This window comes from Coptis chinensis, chromosome 1, assembly GCF_015680905.1.
Source record: "Coptis chinensis isolate HL-2020 chromosome 1, ASM1568090v1, whole genome shotgun sequence".
NCBI lineage: Eukaryota > Viridiplantae > Streptophyta > Magnoliopsida > Ranunculales > Ranunculaceae > Coptis > Coptis chinensis.
In genome coordinates this window covers 34380775-34405695 of record NC_141456.1, presented here as the reverse complement: position 1 = coordinate 34405695, position 24921 = coordinate 34380775, and the positions used below count along the sequence as shown (strand labels likewise).

The 24921-nt window shown below is 32.5% G+C and overlaps 1 protein-coding gene and 2 long non-coding RNA genes across 5 annotated transcripts; 1 reads left to right on the top strand and 2 right to left on the bottom strand.

Annotated features, from left to right (window-relative positions):
* Positions 1–10938: 10938 nt before the first annotated feature.
* Positions 10939–12146, top strand: LOC147523630 (uncharacterized). The gene is made up of 3 exons (XR_015196735.1): positions 10939–11216; positions 11443–11497; positions 11904–12146. It is a non-coding gene; the product is annotated as an uncharacterized LOC147523630 (long non-coding RNA).
* Positions 12147–13115: 969 nt separating this feature from the next.
* On the bottom strand, positions 13116–14435 carry LOC147523629 (uncharacterized). Of its 2 annotated transcripts, XM_086562546.1 has the most exons (4): positions 14408–14435; positions 13712–14284; positions 13573–13634; positions 13116–13487 (listed from the first exon to the last, which is right to left on the bottom strand). In XM_086562546.1, exons 2-3 carry the CDS (start codon positions 14150–14152, stop codon positions 13575–13577), a joined length of 501 nt encoding a protein of 166 aa, XP_086418672.1. In that variant the 5' UTR covers positions 14153–14284; positions 14408–14435; the 3' UTR covers positions 13116–13487; positions 13573–13574. The 2 variants fall into 2 exon arrangements, with proteins under 2 accessions (XP_086418672.1, XP_086418676.1); XM_086562550.1 differs by lacking the exon at positions 14408–14435 and having other exon boundaries at positions 13712–14334.
* Positions 14436–15867: 1432 nt separating this feature from the next.
* On the bottom strand, positions 15868–19835 carry LOC147523628 (uncharacterized). Of its 2 annotated transcripts, none has more exons than XR_015216678.1 (3): positions 19448–19835; positions 18339–18505; positions 15868–16272 (listed from the first exon to the last, which is right to left on the bottom strand). It is a non-coding gene; the product is annotated as an uncharacterized LOC147523628 (long non-coding RNA). The 2 variants fall into 2 exon arrangements; XR_015216672.1 differs by having other exon boundaries at positions 15932–16387; positions 19448–19726.
* Positions 19836–24921: the final 5086 nt, after the last annotated feature.

Genomic DNA, 24921 nt, shown 5'->3' with positions numbered 1-24921 from the left:
CAAAAGGCAAAACTTACTAGTTAGGTCCGGTTAACCGATATTTGCGAGATATATATAGAAACTTGAGAGTTTTTTATTATAATTTTTTTTTGGCTAAATGGTTAATGTTACTGAGCACTTGAATACTTGCTTTCTGTGATTGGTGTTATAACTTGTCAACATGTCTAAATTGACACCAATACTACTCAATATATTTATTGAAATTTACTTGGTTGGTGATCAGTAGGCTTATATATAGGTTTCGATTTGAAGCTTGATAGAAGACCCAAACCGAAAACCGAATTGAACATTCGGTTCAGTTTCACTTTAGTTTTTATTCAAATTTGGTTCGGTTCGGTTTCGATTTAGACGTACTTTTAGATAATAGAGTATATTGGTTCGGTCTACGATTTCTATAGGAACCGATATAAACCGGACCAAGAACAATAGCCCTAGCAATGCAAGCAAGACTCCATCACTTTCACAAAAAACCTGCAACAATACACAAGACTCTATCACTTGAACTGTCAAACACAAAAGTTCCCTGATCAACCTTGTTCAATTTTTGATCGACTTTCGTTACCCTTGGTCATAGTCAAAGATTCACATGTCTCAATTTTCGTGACTTTGTTATTTTTTCCCCTTGTAGTATCACTTATGGTGGATGGGGTAATATTTGTTGCGAGAAATAAAATGAAACAAATGGTGGCGAATATGAGTATATTGTGTGGATTTTTATAAGAACGACAACTCTATGTGGCGAAACAATTGTTATCAAACACACATCTTATATTTAAAATTTTATCGTTAACTTTGCCATGTGAAGATACAAATCCAAATTCAATAGTCTTAAAAAAAATATATTACTAAAATTACCAAAAAAAGAGAGAGAATGTATTACTAAATTTTTAACATTTTGGAAAACCTTTATTATTTTACTCTCTATTTATTTACTCATTATTATATATTAATGTGACTAGTATATCGGTGGACATTATTATGCCTTTTAATAAATATATAATAAAAATTAATGAACTAGTAGGAATAAGGTACTTGCATTTTAGACTTGTATTTTTAAATTTTTTATTATAATTTCTATTATTAGTATTTTGGTTATGCATAGCTTTATGTTTTTATCAAAAGAAATTATATAAAAAAAAGCATTTTAGTCATACTTTGGGGCAATTCACAAAATTTGGCGCTGCAAAGGTGCACAAGTGTACAAGTGTACACCTTTCTAGTATAAAAACGTTTTGATGTACGGTGGGCTGGTGACTTTTTCTTTTTGAAAAGTTGAGAAACGGATCAACTCTTGTCTCCGTTATTAATGACCACGTGGCAATTTGTCATTTGGCCAGAAGCAAACTACGCATAGAGAAAATTGCAGCAAAAATGAACCCCATGTGCGTGTGTGTATAGGTTTGGCTAGGTAGACAGCTAAAATGGAAACAGCCATCAGACAGCCGAAACCAGAAACTTAAGCACGAAATCACGAAATTTTGAAATCAACTCATTTTCGGCTTCAAACATAAGACAATGGGGTTTTCTCTCTCCTATTTCTCTAAATCCAAACCCTACACTTCCAAATTCAACACCCAAACAACTCCAATTTCAATTACTAATATCACGTTTTTTTATATTTGCAGACGTTCAAACATAGGAATGGTGGCCGTAACGTCAAATTAATCCGTTGTTCCAACTGTGGAAAATGCTGCCCCAAAGTTAATTAGATCCCCTCAACTTTTATTTATTGTAATATTAGAGATATGTGTTTATTTGTTAATTGGATAATAATAATAATAATAGGACAAACCTATTAAGAAGTTTTGGGTGAGGGACATAGTTGAACAAGTTGCTGTTAGAGATGTTCAAGAAGCTTGTGTCAATGAAGGTAGCCTCTATCATTTTCAATGTTTTCAATTTTTTATGAGTTTCATTTTTGATGATGGGTAATTTTGAATGAAGGGTATACTCTACCTAAGCTGTATGCTAAGATGCAGTACTGTGTTTCTTGTGCAATTCACTCACATGTCGTGAGGGGTTCGTTCAGGACCAGGGAGGAACTTGAGCCACTTAGAGATTCAAAGGCTAAACCTTTTTTCTTGAAATTTCATTTTGGAATTGGAAAATTGATTGGTGGTATTTTTTTTGTTTGGTAGGGGAACTGTGGAAACTATAAAGAAGGGGTTGGAAACTTTTCAGGCCGATTTATTCTTGCAAACTATCCACTGCCCTTCGAAACGCATACTTAGCAAGGCCGTACCTATGTTTCAAGTTGGAGTTATGGGGATAGTTTTGGGTTGTGAACACATCTTTCCAAGGCTGGGATACATGACCCCTCTTGCTTGGTATTTTTCAATGCACCAAAATAGATTTGGAACCATCGCAACCGCTTGGCTTCTTGGAAATGTCATGCAATCCTTCCTACAAAGTTCTGGGGCATTTGAAGTTTACTGCAATGGCGAATTGGTAAGTGGCTTTTGCTTCTTCTATATTTGGAATGAAGCTAATTATTCACTGTCAACACATGTTTTTGTTCCTACTTGATAGAAACATTTATTTTTTTTTAATTTGGTTGTTAATTGTTTTTACATGTACCAAAGCCATATACCGTATATACCAAGTTTGACAAGGTAAATCTCAAGACAGGTATTCGCAACAATTTCGTTTTCTCTATTCGACAGATTCCATAGGCAGATGGTGTTGTTCTCATTGACAACTTGTCGAGATTGTAGTAGTATTAGCAGTCTGTTACAAGCTGCAGTTCAACATGAAAGTGTTTGGACACTCGAAGTGGTCTACTGGTTTGTGCTCTTCCTGTCAAGTTGCAAACGATGCCATGGGTACTATTCGAATTGTTGCTTCCTTCTTGGGACGTTATGCAAGTTGTGCAAGTTGTATGCAAGTTGTGTAGGAGTGCCCGACTTCAGTTGCTTTGGATGTAGCTTCTGGTTTGAATGTTGTTGCACTGGCTTGGCTTCATTATATGGCAGTCATTCTGAGTTCATCTCATATTACCGGATAATATTAGGAAAGAGATTTTAGAACTTGAGTTTCCAGATGATGGGTATAATTATTTACTTCATTTATGCGAAATCAAGAATTCAGGTGGTGGTTCTGCTTACTACGAGAATACTAAAGCTAAACTTGATCACCAGCTTTCCCCCGACGTAAAGGTCGGTCAAGTTTTAACATATTTAAGTTTTATTTTTATATATTGATTGATTGAGTTATTTTTTTTTCCAGGCGTACGATGCGTCCAGAGTCTATCTGGAATTGGTGAGGATTTTAATGATAATTCGATTTATGGATTTTAATGATAATTCAATTAATGAACATATAATAGTTTCTTAGCTGATTTGGGACTAAACCATGGTGCTGCAATCATTTCTCATGAGCTAGGAGACTTTCTAATACACCTCCTTGGGATATTAAATATGCTCATACACATAATTATTGCAATCTATCTTGGTATCTGTCTTCTTTCACCTAACTTGGAAGTATTGTTGTGATATAAACTATACTTGCTATGACTTTAGCATTGCAAGAAAAGTGTTTTAATGTGATACTGTAATAGTACAAACTAGATTTTGGACCCGGGCATACGTCCGGGATCTATTAAATATTTTGTGTGCTGAAAAGGTTTTCACAAAATGTTTTATACAAATTTTTGAATCAGAATATATTTTTATTGAAAAGAAACTGAAATAAGTTAATGAGCAGCGATTATGGTGCATAAATACTTGGAAACTAAGGGATCAAATTGAGATAGCCTCTTCAGTTTGTGGTTTATGATATTAATCCATAATTTTCAAATATAATTATCTTAAACTCGATATAGTTTGTATAATAGTTTTTTTAGATTTATGGTGATTTAGCGGCAAATTTTCAAATCAGAATATATTTTATTGAAAATAAATCGAAATACATTAATAAGCAGCGATAATGGTGCATAAGTACTTGGAAACTAAGGGATCAAATTGAGATAGCCTCTTCACTTTGTGGTTTAGGATATTAATCTGTAATTTTCAAATAGAATTATCTTAAACTCGATCTAGCTTGTATAATAGTTTTTTTTAGATTTATGGTGATTTAGCGGCAAATTTTCGAATCACAATATATTTTTATTAAAAATAAACCGAAATACGTTAATGGACAGCGATTATGGTGCATAAGTATTTGGAAATTAAGGGATCAAATTGAGATAGCCTCTTCACTTTGTGGTTTAGGATATTAATCCGTAATTTTCAAATGGAATTATCTTAAACTCGATCTAGCTTGTATTATAGTTTTATTAGATTTATTGTGATTTAGCAGTAAATCATCACCGCTCAACTTACGTACTAATGTGTACAAATCACTAAAACAAATTGATTGTTTCCATACCTTCAAAGAATACACTACTCCCACTTGAAAAGATTTGTCACATGAACGTGTTCTACGAACGGGTGCCATTATATTAAATTATTCTAAAAAATATTAGCAACTATGCATAACTATGAGATATGAAAATTATATTAATTACTCATTTAAATTTCTTGCACCACAATGCATAGCTCTATAAAAAGGAAGCATCAAACCTTGATAAAACTTACCGACTTCTTTTTATTGTTAGGTTTAACAATAGAAGTTTGATTGAAGTTTTGTGAGAATGCCCAAATGTGGCTTAAGATAATATTGAAGCTACTTGAATAGCAAAACATTCCCAATCACAATAAAAGAATTATGATAAACACTACTTAAAATGTAAAACTATATTTGTCGAGACATTTATTCCCCCTACATATAATACAAATATGTTTTAGGGTTATTAGTTCAATGCATTTGCATCAAGTTTCTTATTTTCCATTAATTATTCTTTAAGGTTAGTTTAATGTAGTACGTTGAATCTAGTTTCCAAATTCTCATTAATTATTCTTTGAGGTTAGTTCAATGCAGTTGCATCAAGTTTCCGATTTCCCGTTAATTATTATTTGAGGTTAGTTCAGTGCAATTGCATCCACTTTATGATTTCCGTTAGTTATTCATTAAGGTTAATTCAGTAAAGTTGCATCCAATTTTCGATGTTTCGTTAATTAGTATTTGAGATTAGTTCATTGCATTTGCATCCAGGTTCCAATCTCTCATTAATTACTCTTTGAGGTTAGTTCAATACATATGCATCCAGTTTCTGATTTCCCGTTAATTGTTTTCTAGGTTAGTTCGATAGTTTACAATTTCTATACAATTTGCATACATGTAAGAGTCTGTTTTTAAAAACTCACTTTCGTTTTGGGTTCCTAATTACTCACGTGAGAAGGCTAAAAAAGCAGACATTTATGCTTTGAGGTCAGCGCGATGCAGTTACATCCGACTCCTGATTTCCAGTTAACTATTTTTTAGGCTATTTCAATGCATTTGCATCCAATTTCTGATTTCCCGTTAATTAATCTCTGATTTTAGTTTAATGCAGTTCCATCCAGTTTTTTGAGGTTAGTTCAATGTAGTTGCATCCAATTTTCGATTTTATGTTAATTGTTCTTTGAAGTTAGTTCAATACATTTGCATCAAGTTTCCGATTTTTCGTTAATTATTTTTTAAGGTTAGTTCAATGCAGTTACATCAAATTTATAATTTTCAGTTAATTATTCATTTAGATTAGTTCAATGCAGTTACATCAAATTTATAATTTTCCGTTAATTATTCATTTAAATTAGTTCAATGCAGTTACATCAAATTTATAATTTCCCGTTAATTATTCATTTAGATTAGTTCAATGCAGTTTCATCCATTTTTCAATGTTTAATTAATTAGTCTTTGATATTAGTTCATTGCATTTGGATTCAGTTTTCGATTTCCCGTTAATAACTCTTTAAGGTTAGTTCAATGCATCTGCATTTAGTTTATGATTATTTATGCTTTGAGGTTAGTTCGATGCAATTATATCCGGTTTCTGATTTTCCGTTAATTATTCTTTGAGATTATTTCAATGTATTTGCATTTAGTTTCCAATTTCCCACCAAATTATTCTATGAGGTTAGTTCAATGCAGTTGCATTCGGTTTTTGATTTTCTGTTAATTATTTTTTGAGTTTATTTCAATGCATTTGCATCCAGTTTCCGATTTTCCATTAATTATTATATGAGGTTTGTTTGATGTATTTGCTTACCGTTTCCGATTTTTCGTTAATTATTTTTCAGGGATTTTCATCCAATTTCTAATTTCCCGTTAGTTATTATCTGACGTCAGTTTAATGCAATTGCACCCAGTTTCCAATTTTTAGTTAATTACTTTTTAAGTTTAGTTTATTGCATTTGCATAAAGTTTCCGATTTTCCGTTAATTACTCTTTGAGCTCTATTATGTATTTGAATCCAGTTTCGATTTTCTTTTAATTATCCAATGTGGTGTGTAATACCAACTTCTACAGATTTATCCGTAGTGTCCTCGCAAAACATGACATAAAAAGTAAACTATGCTTGATTTACTATGCGATCGATCATCGAAGATTATCCATTTCCCGATTTTCCATTAATTATTATTTAAATTATGCATGACTCACTATGTGGAATATTCAAAAATTATCTATGAACGGGTGTTGTTATATTAATTATTCTGAAAAATATTTGCAAATATGCATAACTATTATATATTAATATTATATTAATCACTCAACCAAATTTCTTATAACGTGAAAACCTCACTCTCCATTAAAAAAAAAAATTCGCATTTGATAAAATCTTTCAACTTCATTTTGTTGTTTAATAATAGAAGTTTGATTAAATTTTTGTGAGATTGCCTAATAAGATGAAGTTCATATATATTGAAGCTACTTGAATAGCAAGGAGTTCCCAATCATACGGAAAGAGATAAGATAAACATCATTTTAAATGCAAAACTATACTTACCGAGATATTACCACAATATAATCCAACTATGTTTTGAGGTTAGTTCAATGTATTTGCATATAGTTTTTGATTTTTCGCTATTTATATTTTGATGTTAGTTCAATGCAGTTGCATCCAATTTTCAATTCCCGTTATTTATTTTTTGAGATCAGTTCAATGTAGTTGCATCCAACTTTTGATTTTTTTCGTTAATTATTTTTTCGATTAGTTCAATACATTTGCATCTAATTTCCAATTTCCTGTTAATTGTTCTTTGAGGTCAGTTCAATGCATTTGCATCCGGTTTCGATTTTCCATTAATTATTTTGTGAGATTAGTTTAATGCATTTTCATTCAGTTTCTGATTTCTCATTTATTATTTGATAAAATTGCATTTGCATCTAGTTTCCGATTTTCGATTTCCGTTAATTAATTTTTTAAGATTAGTTCCACGATTTGCATCATGTTTCCAATTTATAATTAATTTTTCTTCGAGGTTAGTTCAATGCAGTTGCATTCAGTTTCCGATTTTCCGTTAATTTAATCTTTGAGGGTTAGCTCAATGCATTTGCATCCAGTTTCCGATTTTCCGACAATTAATTTTTTTATGTTAGTTTGATGTATTTGTATCAAAGTTTTGATTTTCTGTTAATTATTCTTTGAGGTTAGTTTAATGTAGTTGTATTCATATTCTAATTTTCTATTAATTACTTTTTAAGATTAATTTAATACTTGCATTTGCATCCAGTTTCTGATTTTCTATTAAATATTATTTGAGGTTATAGTTTGATGCATTTGCATCCAGTTTTCGGTTTCCCATTAATTGTTTTTTTACGTTAGTTTCATTAAGTATTATATATGTTTTAAAATATTTGTCATTATTGCTTTGCCGTTATTTTTTTTAAAAAAAATTATATTATATATTTTGTGATGTTATTTTTAGTATAATTGTTTTTAACTATGTTTTGAGGCCGTGTTAAGGATATATTCGAAATAAGTTGGTGCTTTATTAAAATTGTATGATTTGTAATAGGGAATTAGTTTCTACAAATTACATATTTTTAGCAATTTTTTTTATTTGATCAAATATATAAGAATTGGAACACTAAAAATATTTGATTCGTAATAGGAAATTACCTTTTATAAATCACCTATTTTTTAGCAATTTTGTTTATCTGATCAAATATATAAGAAATACACTCTAACTCTCCAAATATAAGAATTAGAAATACACTCAAACTCTCCAAAGAGGTTCTATGCATGTGGGATTATAGGCTATTAGAAAAGATTATCTTTCATATTAGAGTTTCACATAAGAGAAAAAAAAACTAACTCTCATATTAGAGTGCCACATAGGAGAGAGAAAATCATTTATTAGAGGTCTCTGCTTTAAGTATATAGATAGTAGATAGCTAGTGGATTATGAGATTTTGATCTCACTTGGCCTATCTTTTGCAGTTCATTGGGAATTTTCAAGAAACATTGATCAAATTGGGAGTTTGTCAGCTGAGAAGTGTTGTTGTTGCAATCGAGAATGTAAGGGAAGTGTCTTTGCGGTGAGAATTTACGTAAGGGAGTCTAGAGTAGTCTACACAGTTAAAGGGAGTGAGCAAATTTGAAACTTGGCAGATTATCAAAATGCTATTGCTTGTAAAACTAGTAGAGGAAGCTGTAATAGATTTTGCATGTAATGACACTTTTAGCATTTTTGGTAGTCCTCAGTTTTGAATATGTTAAAAACCAAGATGTAGAGATTCTGAACTGAAATTCGTATATATTGTACCTTAGTTGTAGCTCTTGAGCATTTTCCTCTTATTAAAATTAGCTCATCTTATCCATGCCCGAATTTGAATAACCAAGTCCAATCCAGTCCCAAACTAACAACTGTTTGATATATAGACATTTGGTTTTGCCTGTTAATGCCTACTTGTAATATGACGAAGAAGTAACTGTAAACTACCAAACTTCGTTTTTCACTGTAAATGACTAGACCTTCAATCATTAACAAGGGCTAAAATTTCCGAATCGCACAGTAAATGTCAACTACTTAAACAACAACTATATATTTGTATCCAAATATTTCATTATTGTCCACAACCCAATCAACCTAAGAAGAACTAATTTCTGACAAGCCTACAATCCAATGAACTTTAAGTTTATAAATAGTCGAGAAAAGCTAGTCTCATTTCTGACAAGTCTAAACTACCAAATATAAACCAAATTTCACTATCCTATTTCTCTCTAATGTAAAATCAAGTTCACTGGCTTCACAATGCAATGTAGCAACTACACATAAACTATCACAAAACTAACGGAAACAAGATCTTTACAGTGAAAAAGTGAAAAAATAGTACTTTGTTAGATGCGTGCGACACCGAACTTGTCCAAAAATGTTTTCACGTTACCAAACAAAGATGCTTCAGTAACCACCTTTAAGGTCATTGACCACATCATAGGGGATGCTTCAGTAACCACCTTTAATAGTTTCAAGGGTGGCTCCCTCGACCATAAAACAAAGTTGCCTCTTGGTTGATCTTCTCTCTGCGGGATTTTGCCTCGGCTTTTGCCGGCTCATTGCAGCTTGCCGATTGCCAAACGAAAATCTTCAAAGGCTGTCGAGAATGTATCCGCTTCAGAAATTGTTAGAAACACTTTAACAAAGCCGTCGAATGTATCTTCAAATCTTCAAAGTTGTCGAATTCCTTTAACAAAGTTCACTATATACTCTTCTTGCCTCAATCTCTCTCGGCAAGCCACCATACTTAGAATGTATGCTGCGGTATTGAACTTCGCAAGAAATAAAGAATTCAATGTTCAAAGCAACCATCATTTTAGGACAAGTTAAATGCAAAATAAATTCTATCTAACACTGATTAATCATAGAGGACCAAGAGCAGGTTCAGGTATGAGTTCCAAGTTTATACTTTTGCCCAATTATACTTTTTTCTATTTTTGAGTTCCTTTTACCTCCTAAAATCTCGAGGATATGAACTTCTCTGTATTGCAAAAGGGGGACCAATACAAAATTTGATCACTCTATACTCAGTCACCAAATGTCCAACCGCCTTGCAATGGTTCCAGAAGTTGGGGCTTTTTACCAACAATATACTCTTTGCAAGGTTGACGTCGACCACATTAATGTTTGCATATTATTTCAAACCTTTAAATATGTAATGACTTGTGTAAAATACCTGTGATTTATTCTCCTTAAACAGAAAAATTGCATGTATTACCTCAGGAACGCAAGATACTTGGACTGCATATTCCCACATAAATTTTCCACTGCATCCTTGAGGTCCAAAAGCTCACAACATAAATTTGTAATTCTCTGCACAAAAAAGATATAAACCTCCTCACAATGAGATTGCATTCAAGTACCTAATAAAATAATAGGCAACAACTTGTTAAAAACCTTAACACAATCTCATCTCATCAGCTCTTCAAACTTGTTAAAAATAAAAATTATACTTGCAACTAAAAAAAAACAATTAACAACCAAATCGAAAAAGTAAAAAAAATCGAGGTATAAAAAACAGTTAATTGATTAAAAATAAAAATAAAAATTTATACATTCAACGAAAACAAACAAAAACAATTCACAACTTGTTCTTCTCATTCTTCTTCTATTATTACTGAACCCATTTCATTAAAATCATAAATGAAAAATTGAAAATCAACAAAATACATACCTTCTTCCAATTTGTGCTTTGATTTTCTCAATTTGGAGAAAGGAGAAGGGAAAATTGGAAGTATTAGGTTTGGATTTGGAGAAAATTAGAGAGAGAAATAGGAGAGAGAAAACACTTCGTAAGTGTTTTATGTTTGAAGGCCAAAAATGGGTTGATTTCGTTCCTGTTTGGATTTGATAAAATCTAACGGTTAGATTTCGGCTGTTTGATGGCTGTTTCATTTCGATGTCTGTCTACCAGTAATACTACACTGACACGGGATATCTACACAGTCAACCAACACATTGAGGTGGCTGGTGACGTGTCATGTCCACGTAGCAAAAGTCAAATATATTATTTTTCTTTTCGTTTCTGCGATAAAAAAACTCTTACCTTCTCGCCGCTCTCTTTCTCTCCTAAGCTACTACTGGAAATAAAAAATTGGAATAACCCAAATTCATTCTCCCAAAATTTTCACCCCAAAATCAAACCCAAATAGGTTGTTGTAGTGTCGACAAAGAACATCCCGTTTGTATCTCGTCATGACTCATCATGTCTGAAGAAGATGGTTTTCTCATTTGATGATATCACTATTTTTTTTATTATAGAGTAAGGAAGAGTATGAAGCTTCTATTTGTTTATGTGGAAGTCAAATCTGTCGCGGTAGCTATTTGAATTTGACTGGAGAAGGGGCTTATCAAAAGGTACAATATGAGTGGTTTTCATCAGAATTTCCCATATGGTGTTGTGGATACCGAGTTTGCATAATTTGCCTAACTGAAAGGATAATATTATGTTTTAGCTTATTCATTTTTATTTATTTTTTCTTCAATCACCATTCTGCACTGAAGGAGCGCTCGAAAAGTATTCTGTTTTCAAAATGGTCAAGTGAATTCTGAGTGTAATAGCCACTTATTTTTTTCCCACTAGGTCCTTATGGAGTGTCATGGAATGCTGGACCGGCATTGGCTGATGCTAGAATCTTGTGAGTTGAACTATGTATCTGAAGAAGATTATTTTGATTTGGGTATATTTACTCTATATTCACTTAGCTTAACAGAAATTATAATGAGTATATATCTTCTTTAATTAAAACATCAAGTTCACCTGACCATCATCTCTCAACCTTTGGTAGAAAAGGTTTTTAGCCATAAACTGGTATCTTTTTTACCTTTTAAATTTTTGGATAGGTTGTGCAAGTTCTCTTTCCAATCGTAATCACTGGATAAGGAGGCACAGCTATTAATTGTGAATACTTTTCACTCACCAATATTCTTGTTAAATGGTGTTCCAGAAACCATTAATTGACTATATTGATAGATAATGATGCAACAGAGTGATAGTTTCATTCTTATTGGATCCATGATCTGATTTGTATTTGTATATTTCAGGTGAGATACGTAATGAGATGTATATACCATGACCCAAAAAAAGCTCCACCCCCACTCAAGAAACTGAATCCTGAAGAGGTAGTTTCCGTCCTCTAGAAAGGAGAGGGTTCACTTGTTGAGGAACTTCTTGAGTGCATGGTTTCTCATACAGAGGAATCCTTATTAAATGACCTTAGGTCCAAAATACATGGTCACGAACCATCAGGCTCTAATGATCTTATGGGAGAACTTCAAAATTCTTTATTGTGGTAAGTAGCATAAGCTCCTTTTCTTGTTGCACTCATTGTATAACACTCTTGTTTGTAATTGTGATTATGAACATGCAGATTTATGTTTAGAGCGTCAGAAGTATGGTTGTCTTTTGTGTGTGTGTAATCAGATCGTGTGTGCTCACAATACCTTTTTGGCAGGGAGAAGCAGATCCCCAGACCGCGGGCTGAAAGAAGACGAGAATATGGTCTTTAAGAGTGCCCCTCAAGTTTTGGTAGTCCGATGCTAGATGGCGTTGTGAATAAATCTTCCTGGACAAGGAAATGGTGCTTTGGTTGAAGAATAGACCTCCAATATTTCAGGCCATGTGGGACAGATGACCCGTCTTGTTTGTGAGAGGCTGCAGGGATGTTGCTAATTGACCCAGCCATTTTGTTTTGAAATGATTATTCTATTTATATTACAGCTACCCGTTGTATTGTGGGAGTTGGTAATCATTTCAAAACATCGTCCTTTGTGATCCTCTTCATTTAAATGTATAGTTCTAGTTCTCTCTGTAATTTGTATCCATTATTTAGAAGCAATGGTTATTTAGTTTTCTGTTTTTTTGTTCTCATTAGAATATTCGTTTATATAATAAAATTCAAAGACAATTTTCAATTGCCAATTTCGAGCCAGACTTGTAATGCTAATTGTTTTTTCGGCGAAGTTGGTCTGTTATAGAACAGTAACGTAATATGCTTGTATTTGGTGAAATTGATCAGTTGTTACAGACTGTAGTGCATAGAAAGTTACAGGCTAGAGCTATCATTGCCCCTTTCGGAAGTTTTACAATACAAATTTGAAATCATGGTTATTGACATTACAAATTACAAGCTGCAGTACAATATAGTTTAACAATATAGTTTGGACGGTTTCTGACAGTGTGGTTTTAATTTTAATTTCTAACAGTGCAATATCCCTAACTAGGAAGCAACAAATGTAAAAACAGAAATGACGGACTAAGAGAATAAACACTAAGGTTACCTAGAATGAAATATGTTAAGAATCAACAACAATCTTTTTCCAAATAACCAAAGGTCTCTAACATGATTCACAATTCACACACGAGTTCAGTGAAACACAAACAGCTACGACACGGCCAGCAAACCTGTGTCTATCTTCTGAAACTGATACTTAAAATTCTCTGCCATGCTAAGAGACAAAACTCAAGTGCAAATAGACAAACTCAAGTGCAAAGAGACAAACTGCTCTCGTTCTTTCCCTATCACACGTACGTCTTCCATACAGTTTACTTGACTAACTCTCATTCTTCATTCATGCCTACTAAATGCTTCCACCAAACTTCATAAGTTCTGCTCCACCAATCGTATCCTACGTACCAAGAATATAAATCCAATTCATTCAAACAACTTTTAAAAAAAAACAACAACAACAATAAACTATGATAAATAGAAACCTTTAATGGAATGCTTTCTTGTGTCTCGCCAGACTCCATAACTTCGATCCACCAATTGGGTCCTACATATAACGTAAAATTCATACAAATGCGCAAATAGCTAAAAAAAAAAGTAAAATCATTAAGGTTGTTTGCTAACCTTCTCCAAATCTAAATCATTAATTGTTTTTTCAATTGCGCTCATCCCTTTCTTCTTCTTTCCTTGGTTCATTTTAGTGACTTGTTCTCGCTTCCCCTCTTTCTTCTTCTTTTCTTGCAACTTTTTAACATCTTGTTCTACCTTGCTTGTCTTCCGCTTGAAAGGTGGACGGTGTGCACCACGAACTGATTGAGGACTATGAATAAGGCCATTATTCTTAGTTGTAGTATGAACATTACCACTAGTTTCACATGCAGTAGGCTGATCACTTCCATATGCAATAGGCTGATCACTTCCACATGTAGTAGGCTGACTACTCGCACATGCTCCTTCGCCTTTCTTTAGTTCATTATTCATGCCCTTAATCCACTTCATAACAATATTTGTCTTATCTTCATTGTCGGTTGCCAAGTCTGCTGTTTCATATAAGGCATTACACATCCTATCAAAACGTTCATTCTCAGGGTTTTGCTTCCAATCAAAGTAACTGATTTTAACCTTTGTATGACACCTCTTTACATCTTTCCTCTATTGATGAAGAATGTACTTTTCAGGTATATTTTGAATCTTTTTCTGAATCAATACGACAATAATGTGTTTACATAAGATTCCTCTAAACTCAAACAAACGACAATTGCACTTGATGTCACCGTCATCGGGGGTTAAAAGCACAGTAAAAGTAAGTTGTAGATTTACCTCTCCAACCATAACATCTTCGAAATTTCATCGCCTCAATGCCACATTCCTTTTAATCAAGACACGCCACAAAGAGCTTCGGTTAACTCCTTCAAACTCCTTGAATTTTGCGGTTGTATAAGCATCCTAAAATTGTTTCTCAATTTTATAGTGAGTAATACATGGGACTTGGGAGTTGAAGGAATTAAAATCTTCTTGGTTTTCTTTCTCGCCTTGCTCCGTAATGCATTCTCATATTGCTTTCGACAAATTGCTTCAATGTAGTCTTGAATTGATGTACCCGTCAAAAATGCATTCATGCTCTCACTTCTTTGAGTACTTGACATTCCAAAAAAAAATATCTTTTTACAAACAGGAACCCAACGACGACTCTCCTTATACAAACCATCTAACCATTTATTTTCCTTAAGATCATACTTCTCAATAAACTTATTCCATCTTCCTTTGAATTCAGTGTGGTTGTTAAGGAATTATAAACAGTTTGTTGTATCTCAAACTTAATTGACTTGTACTTCTTATGATCCCGTAATTTTTTAGGTAACTTTTTCATATATCGTCAAATTCAGAAATTCTTGACTCCATTCCTAAAACAAGAAGTAAACAATTGCAAATAAGGAGAAAGTGCGTTTTTTGATTGGTGCAAATTAATAATTAGAGAGAGTGCGTGGAGTCTGAGTTGTGTTTGAGAAATAAAAAGAGAAGAAGATACGAAGGGTTTTTGGATTAAAACAAAGAAAATAGAAAAAATAAGAAATCCAAAATTGTTGAGTTTGAGTTTTCTTAGGTGGACATGACACATCACCAGCCACCTCAGTGTGTTGGTTGACTGTGTCAAAATAATGTGTCAGCTTAATATATACTACATATTACCCGTGCCTTTTTGTCTTTAATTTGTATGTTTCACAATATTTTTGGGAGATGGGATAAATTACAGCACGACATTCATGTGTTTCATTTTCTTGGTCTTATTACGGTTGACACATTTAAAGTTGTAAGAAGTAATCATTTTGATCAATTTTGCATTTGAACTTGCATGATCTGCAATCATTGCATAGCCAATCCAACCAAATATCTATTTTTATTATTTTTATTATTAATTTTTCATTTTGGACTAATCAATTACAAACGAACTCGAGCATCACATTACTGATATGGTATGAACATCCCCATCTAAAACTATCAATTACAATAACCTAACAGAGGCTAACTAACTCTTATACTCAATGTAGTATGAAGCATCTATGTCATCCCTTCTACAATTCAATATGAAATAGAGTAAAAATCTGAGCTTTTAAATCACTTGCAAAACACCAAAACGTTTAACTTATCACAAAGAATATGCTCCTCTCTTACTCCTCCAAGCAGGTCCTAGAAAGGCAAGAGATATAGATCAATTCTCCTACCTGAATACCATACTCCAGGTTCTTCACATGCATACTAACATAAGAGTTTACACCTGATTAGAACCCCAAAGAATAGTATATCGCGGATTTTCGACCACATACCAAACATAAAAGTTGTAAATGTTAACTGCAAAACATGAGTTTTAATTTATGGTCTCTTTAGAAACAAACATAGACCATTTCTATTAAATACATACACGAGTTTATGTCCTGATCCTCTTGGCAAAGGCAACAATGGGCAAATACCTGTTCTTTCAAAGAAATATATTTCCTCCTTTATTGATCTGCGAATGCACTCACCAACTTCGTTTGTTACTTTAAGAATCATAATTAACTGCAACCTCAACAGGATCATCCTCCATGGGTGACGTTGGTATTTATATTGCCACAACCAAGTCTTGATGCCTTCTGATCAGCATAAGATTGGAAAGTAATCTCAAGTATGGTAGCAGATAATAGCTCCTTCAAGTTAGAAACTTAATTATCAATGAATATATTATCTGGATCATAGAAAAGCTCACTTTCAATAGCATTTTAGCTTTCATTGTTGGTTGCATCAAAAAAATTCAAGTTATATCTGATGGCAAGAAGATTAAAATTATGAGAACAATCATGACGTGAATATCAACGTAAATTCATACATTAGTTTTAAGTTTTAAGTTTTAAGTAACAACAAATTCAAAAATTGATTAAGCAAGCAAGAAAATAAAAACAAAACTAAAGAAGTTGTCATTATTAATAACCTAATGCACTATGCATATTACAAAAATGTTGTCCCTAATAAGCAAAATGGGGAGTGTGGGATGAGGAAAGGGAAACCATCTTCAACATAAATCCTTAGTAACCCCTATATTAAGCCTAACTCATCAGATGCCAACATGAGATAACATAGGCATGTTATCTCCTTGAATTCCTTTCTTATTCTTATTCTTTTCTTTTTTTATTCTTTTTTTTTTTTTTTTTTTTTTTTTTTTTTTTTTTTTTTTTTTTTTTTAAAATTTTTTTTTATATCTATTTTTTATTATTATTTTAAATCAACTTCTATGAGAATCCGACCAGCTTCCTCTTCCTACATACTACTTGTTCTATGAAATTTCAATGATTTGGTACTCCAAATTCCACAAAAATACAAAAGTTAATAAAAGCACATTCTGAATAAAATAATTAAAAAACACACCATGTGAAGAACCACATTACATTTTCGGAGAAATCTATACTAGGATTCTTCAGAAACAATATTTAAAAACTAAAAAAAAATATCAAACCTTACTTGACCAATCATCTCGATGAGAGAAACAATAGTTATTATAGAATACACACGAAACAAAATATTCAACGATAATTAGAATAGAAAAGAATCCATATCATGGTTTTGTTTGTGAAATGATAAAAAACCCAAAAACAAAAATTATTACATATAAAAATCGTATGAGGCTATGAAGCAAGGCAGTGCTATGGCGTTGGATGGAAGGCAGCGAACACTAATGGACGGGTTATAGTTTGAAACTCTCATCTTCTATAGATGATAGGAAGTTGTTTTGGTCTCCCTAAGTGGTGACCTATATTACTTACCCAGGTTATTTTTAGTAGGAAGAACTATTCTTAGTTGCCTTCTAAAGTAGTGTGTTACTTGAAGTGGCTACAACACAAATACAGATTTGTTGTTACCAACGTGTGACTATTACAGTAATGAAGCTTTGTGTTGCAGTGATGCTCTCCCCTTGGTATTTAAATCCTACCAGCCGCACATTAAAGAAAATTCATCTTAATCAGACCAGTAAACATGACATTCGAGGTGGACAAAATATTGGTACGTATTGGTATTAATTAAAACTGCAATAAGATTCAGTTGATAGTAACAAAAAACAATATTTATCAAAAAAACATAAAGAAAACAAATATACAATGAAAATGAGAACGCAAAAGAATCGCTAATCTGGTTTTGTATGTAAAAAAGCTGAAAAGAAAACACCTACTTATAAACACAAATTTCCAAAATTAATTAAGGATTTAAGGATAAATCTAAAGCTTTATTTATTTTTTCTTAATGAATAAGAATGGAACTGCTGCATGTAAATGTGTCAAAACGGCATAAAGGAATATTATGTTTTTCTAAACCACTCCATCTATAACTTAACGGTAGAATCTGTAATTAATGCAAAATAATATAGATATTGCTCCAAAGAGGCAACATCATTTAACTCATATTTTTTGGTCAACTTCCATGCAAACCTATGAAAGGTAAATGAACTTCTAGTGCTAAAAAACAATAAAGAAGGATTTATGTAACTGCTTATACTCTTAAAACCTAAATCAAATATATGTATACATGAACAACTTGCTCAACATCCACATTTAATCTTAAACCAAATTTGAATTGGTTGTTACCCACCTTGCAATAGCCATCCAACATAAAACATCATGAATATATATATGTGGCCCAACTGCACTTGTGAAGTTTTGGATACTAAAGCCACTGCTCTGAGTGGTAACAAAGTTATATACGTCATCAAAACTAAATGACTTACCTGATTTAAGAACTCTTAAAAGAACTGTTCTTGTAGTTGAGGACCTTTTACATGAGGTAAGTTTGGTTCAAAATCATCTTCTCATCATGATGACACCAATAAAGCCTATGCTTGAAGGGCATCTTTGTGTCTTTATAATCTCGATTATCATTTTGCTCCCACATGTCCTGCCATAAGCCAACATATATCTCACTAAAATGGGAAAAAAAAAAGTAAGAAAAAATAATGTTCTGCATGCTTTCTAGGAGAACACAGGTCACTCAACAAATAAGTAACTAAAAGGTTAGTGACAACGGAATATTTTCTGGTGTGAGATTGCATATAATAGCTATTGCCTAATTTTACCCCATAAATTACTATTTGAATGAATGCAGAAAAGCTACTTACACCACAACACATATCAACTATACTAAGATAACGAAATAATTTTATAATAACTCAACAAATGGACATGATCTATTGAGGCCAATCATTCAAAGGACGTACATCAAAGGATTAATGACGCCAATCATTCAAGTCGACTTTATATTTTGTAGGGATATTCTCCAAAGCTTGTAATCTAGCTTCTTATAGTCATCAAGATTGTTTCCTTGCAAGTAAATTACAAAACTCAAAATTTCATTGAAAATTCAGAAAGCATGTGTTCCAAGAAACCAACGATATAAGAAACAATACCCTTGTCCAAATAAACGTGTCAAATTATTCCAACAATAATTGTTGTTTAAATTTGATAAGTAAAGAGCATACTAAGAGTTTTACCACCAGCTAGCATTAACTTCTCAAAAATTGTATGTACATCGTACCATGGCTTTCCCATTTCCTTCAATTCCATCTGTACATTCATATGGGAATAGGAAGTACAGGACCAGTTGATCACAATAAAAACTGAATTAGACATAGCGGTTTGGAAGTTATTGAGAACACGGATAGGAATGCCTGCAAGGGACATCGCTTTAGCAAATGAAATCCTACAACGAAGTCAAAGCCATGTTCTATCTCAATCAACCTAATTGTGTTGCCAATCAAAACCCTTAATTTCTTCTAACAAAATTCAGTTGATTATGACTTTCTTATGCAAAAGAAAAGGAAACAACTAAAACAGTGCTAACCTTGGACCTGGAGTTCGAGCTTGCAAGCGACACCACCAGAACTGCAACCCAAAAACAGTAGGTTAAACCTTAAAGTGCCAGAGAGTGAGTGGGGAGAGTATGGGAAGTTTTTGCATTGAGCGGAAGAAGACGAAGCGTTTTCAGTTTTAAAAAAGATTTATATGAGAGTGTGGCAATTATTAAACTCCCTATCTTCATCCTTATTGTTTTCTAATTGCTAGATTTATTGCTGGATATGAAGAAATATTGATTTTTGGACAATAAAAAAAAAGGAAATACACTATGAGAATAGAGATTAGAGTGATGGGATTATTTGGGTAGACCGGTTGACTATTGGCACCCAAAACCCGACTATACATTGAGAAAGGCCTCTAATGCATTGAATCCTAAAGATTTATAAGTATTGAATTGGCATTAATTTAACCCGCACCTGAAGCCCACAGCTGAAGCCCGAAGCACAACTAATAGGAGAAAAGCGATCCTGACAGCACAGTCGCACACAATCCATTTCTTTTTTTTTTTTTTTTTTTTTTTTGGTTTTTTAATTAGAAGTGCAAGTGCAAGGTGTAAATTGTATTTAAGAAACAACTTTTGAGTTTCAAAATGGTTTAAATTTAATTATAACCAATGTATGCATTGAATACATATTTATGTCCTCCCAATGGTTACGTTTTTGCCCATTAATTTTGTATTAAAAAACCATCTCATTAAAATGCCCATTCATTTTGTATTAAAAAACCATCTCATTAAAATGGTCTACACAAATCCCCACACACATCTAACTCATATCCCCATGAAATTCCCACCACCATTTGTCTATCCATTTTGTTTTATTATAATACTAGGTATTATCCGTGCCTACGACACGGTTTGTTATAAAGTGCTTATTATGTTGTAGCATAAATCTTGGTACACTCAAGTATTTCAAATGTGGGAATTTGTACATTTTACTTGAATAAAAAATGAAATATTACTGAAGTTAGTGATGAAAAAAATACTCGTGACATTAGCAATACAAACATGCATGTCTAAACAGTTGGCGACACAACAAACGATATCTTAGAACATTGTTCCTTTAAATATGCCTTCAATTAGCTGCTGGAAGCAACAACATCGCCAAGGTTCAACCAATGGCTGTAAAAGGAAGATTAAAGATGTATAAATTTAATAAAAAAAAAAAAAAAAAAAAAAAAAAAAAAAAAAAATGAAATAATAGGTTTCATATTTCAAACCACGACATGAACTACTTGTCTCTCAAGCTCGAAACAACTAAGAAAAGGGAACTATAAAAAATTACCACAGGATTCACAAGATCCAAGCCAAACTCAAAAAATGAATGTCCATAAATGGAGCAAACAAACAAATATGGTTTAAATTTGAGAAATCAATAAAACCAATAAATGAACACATCAACATAGATTAACCAACAAAGGTAGCCAAGTAGTGTTAGAAGGGATTAACCATACGATTCAGAGTACATGGAAGACAAAAATAAAAAATGTAGTAAATAATACCTGTTTGGGGAGAGAATCTTAATACTATTGCAATAATGGAAAGAGAAGAGTTGTCATCGTATTTTTTGGGAAAGTAGACATGTCAAAGTCATGGAGAAAAGTGGGTGTAATATGAAGGGTTGTGGTTTTTAAAAGTTGTCTTTGAATTATAAAGCCCACATATCATGCGGTTTTAATGCATACTAACCATTCGTTCAAACTGCTCGTTCAGCTTGAATAATGATGTGATGTCATCCTGCAATTGCAAACTTTGGAAGTACATGCAAAGAGTACCAAAAGATGCAATGTATTAGGATACCAAGAAATAAACTCCCACAAACTAAACTAACAACCCCAAAAAGATAGTACTTCACCTTTGAACAATAATCCATTGTAATGAAGTATAAAAAATTTGGTCTAGAATGGAAACAAAATTACAAAAGCCAAGATCCTTAATTAAGGGGGAAAAAAATACAAAAGTCTAGGACTATATAGTTGTTGCAAATCTTGTCATTTTCCTTTAAAAACAAAATATATATAATGGTCTAGCATGATATTTTATGTTGGATTCTCCACTCTACAAAATTAGCAAGAATATAAAGCAAACTATAAGTACAAATATGTAGAAAATTGATCTCTATTTAACATTTGAAAATTTTCATTAAAGATTGCAAGACTATTTAAAATGATGACTCTAAGCAACAACATAAGCATCTCCGCTTATTCTTAACACCATTTAGGCAATAAATTAAATCTAACCATCTTTCTTATAGGTGCATGCTTAACTATTCCTAACTACAAACTCCATTCAAAGGTAAAAGATAAGGTGTAACCAATATGAAAGATCAGTACACTACACAATTTGAACTCCAGGAAAATAAAATGTCGAACAAAATTAGCATATAACTTGATGCCTTGACCATAATGAATTCAAATTTTACAAAGCAGGATATTCAAAAAGGAGGGAAAACTAAGATAAAGGGAATCAAAGCCACGATTAAATAGCAAACTATGTGAAAAATATGATTTTAGAATTAAGTTATGCAGGCATGCCATAATAGTGAATATCAGTGATATGCAGTAACCTATTGTAAAACTAAGATGATATGCACGCATGACTTCAAACAACAAACTCAATCAAGAACTATCATATAGTTATATGAAAAAATGCAATGCCAAACTTGAATAATTGTTTTACCACAATTTCCTCTGAATTCACTCGGCTAAACTCATAAGAGCACATTAACAATTAAAATGAGAACTGGTATAGTGTCATTTAAAACTAAAACATAAACATCACTTAATAGAAAGAACAGATAATAATCGAAGTCCACACGTGAAATTAATGATGATTAATGAGATTCAAATAATAACACGAAGCATGTTAAGGAAGACATATGGCAAGAGAAGATATACCTGGGGTGGAACCAACAAACGGATAGTTATGACTTTCTCCATAGTTCACCATACCTTGTAAAAAGTTCAAGGGTACACAGTCGATCAACATGAAACACTGAACTGGCCAAACTCAATTGACCATTGGGCATAGAAAACTAAAATAACCATGCTAAAATTTTTGTTGTGATGAAAACTTCATTGCAGAAGAAGTAAAACTAAAGTCGCTATCAAGAGCAAACCTTCATGCATATATACAACTTATCAATCATAATGTAAGTGCAAATTGAGTACTAAAATAGAACATTGCATCTTTAGTGTAATGAGTATAAGCTTCACATCACTCTGGTACTCGAAGGCAATATGCCAACACCATTGAAAAAACTGGAATCATACATGAAATAGAAAAAATAAAAAAGTATATTAGATGCCAAAAACCAAATAAGATCCATATCAAATGAATATGGAAAACTCATCAGTTGCTTGCCCGCTTGGAAAGAACTCCTTTGCAATCTCCTTTCCCAAAAAAAAAAATGGGATGAGAATAGAGAAGTTCTTGCGAGTTGTAGTAATTTAAAAGATAGTGAATATGAACGTTTGAGTCAGAAGGAATCTTGAGGGTTTCAAAACAAATTAGTTTTGGTCGCACAATCATTAACAATCGAATAGGATTTTCACTGAAATGGAAATGAAAGAGAACTTATAACAGTCTCAGTAACCTGAATCGCAATGGTACAAATCCCGCATCAATTGTCAGCATGAAGCAACCTAAGAAAAAAAACCTTTTATGAAGATTGATGAGTTTTTTAGGTAATTCTTAGAACCATGAATTGAAATCGATCAGTCACTGATTGGAAGAAGATGGATAGTTCCTACCAAGAAGATAAGAGTAGAAATTGATGATTGGCCATGAATTATCTTAATGGCGAGTGAGGAGTTTTGGGAGTTACAAATTTATTCAAGAAGGGAGCTGAGGGGGAAGTGAGAGAGACTGAGAGAGGATGGTTAACGGGGATTTTATAGTGAAGACATTTAGTTATGGACTAATAAGAATTAAATAAGTTGAGCGGTTTTTTCCACAAACTTCATCCAAGCAACAAAGATCATTTTCAACCATTACCTAGGAAATATTAGAAAATTTAAATTGCTTAATAATAATTAATTTTATAATGCTAGACTAAACATATTATCACATTTGTCATTGTTATAGTATTTTCATAATAAAATGATCATTGTTATGATTGCAAACATGGTATAATTCAAAGCTCTCATCCAAAAATAGCCAATAATATGACTAAAGAAGAGAGGAAAAACGATCAAACCTTAATACAGTGAAAGCTAGCTATGACAACGTCTAAGAGCTCAAGAATATGCTAAGCATTCAACAACTTTATGTAATTGACTTGCAAGCATCTTACGTAGTACATTGAAGTCAGATAGTAGCATTTTGATTCCAGTTATGCAATAAAAGAAGCTATATTAACAAAATGAAAAGAGACATATAGTGAAAAAAAACATATGGCAATTAGATATAGTCGTAGACATGAAATGAAAAATTATTTGGAAGAAATCGGCTTACTCATATAGTTAGAAATATGCAATTCCAATCAAGTCAATTGTTGTTTTTATTTATCATTATATGAGGAAAGAAAATGGTAACAACAAACAGAATATAAAGAATCCTATTTGCTAAATTTTAATGCTAAGAAGAAGAAAAACACAGATATTGGAATAGATTGTACCCTTCAAACAAAAAAATGATAACATTCTATTGGATTCGATTTTTTTCCTTTGTGAAAACTTAGTTTCCTATGACTAAACCAATTCAATGAAGTATAACCAAATTTGTATAGAGAGCAAAATTCTTCTATAATATCAACATTTCTTAACCAAAAGTTGAATAATTAGAAATAAATGTGATATATGAAGCACAGTACCTTGAAGAATGATTTAGGAGAGGGAAGACATTGCTTAAGGTTTTGTATCCACTTGATTACTTTGATCAAACCACAACTGCCTCCAGTGACATCTGAAATCAAACTTTAACTATGGTAGATTGGAAGTTCAAAAGACGAAAGAGTTTAAGTTATTCATAGAAGTAGAAGAGTCGCTTAGATGGGGGACTTTATGGAAGCCATTATGTGAGAGCGTTTTGTTTTAAAATGCTAAGAATTATGGTTATGGAAGGAAAGTGCAACAGTTGACCAATTGGGTTGATGGAAAGCTTTCTTTAGTCTTAAGCTTAACCCATTTCAGTTACTACGTTGAGAATTGAGAATAATGAATGTGTTATTGAGAATTGCATTAAGTTAGAGCGAGCTCATTTAATCTAGAAAGGGGGCCACTCCATCTCATAGAGCAAAAGCAGCCTATCCGATTACTAAGCACCAAACACGCTGAGTTTATTAGTGGGCTCTAGGTAAGCACGAAAATTCATCTCTAGTGGAAGTTAACCATAAGCAAATGAAACTTCGGAATCGCGAATTGTCAGAACTATAACGAATAATAATAATAATAAGCATAAGAGATTTCGAAAGAGAAAAACCGTAATGCTATCATTCCTGAAACACAAACAGTGATTTTACT

Excerpts from the sequence above, each read along its gene's own strand:
- LOC147523629 (XM_086562546.1), bottom strand. The coding sequence starts at position 14,152 with ATGTGTAATGCCTTATATGAAACAGCAGACTTGGCAACCGACAATGAA. Across the intron at positions 13,635-13,711 it reads ATGATTTAGATTTGGAGAAG|GACCCAATTGGTGGATCGAA; the intron begins GTTAGCAAACAA and ends CGTTATATGTAG.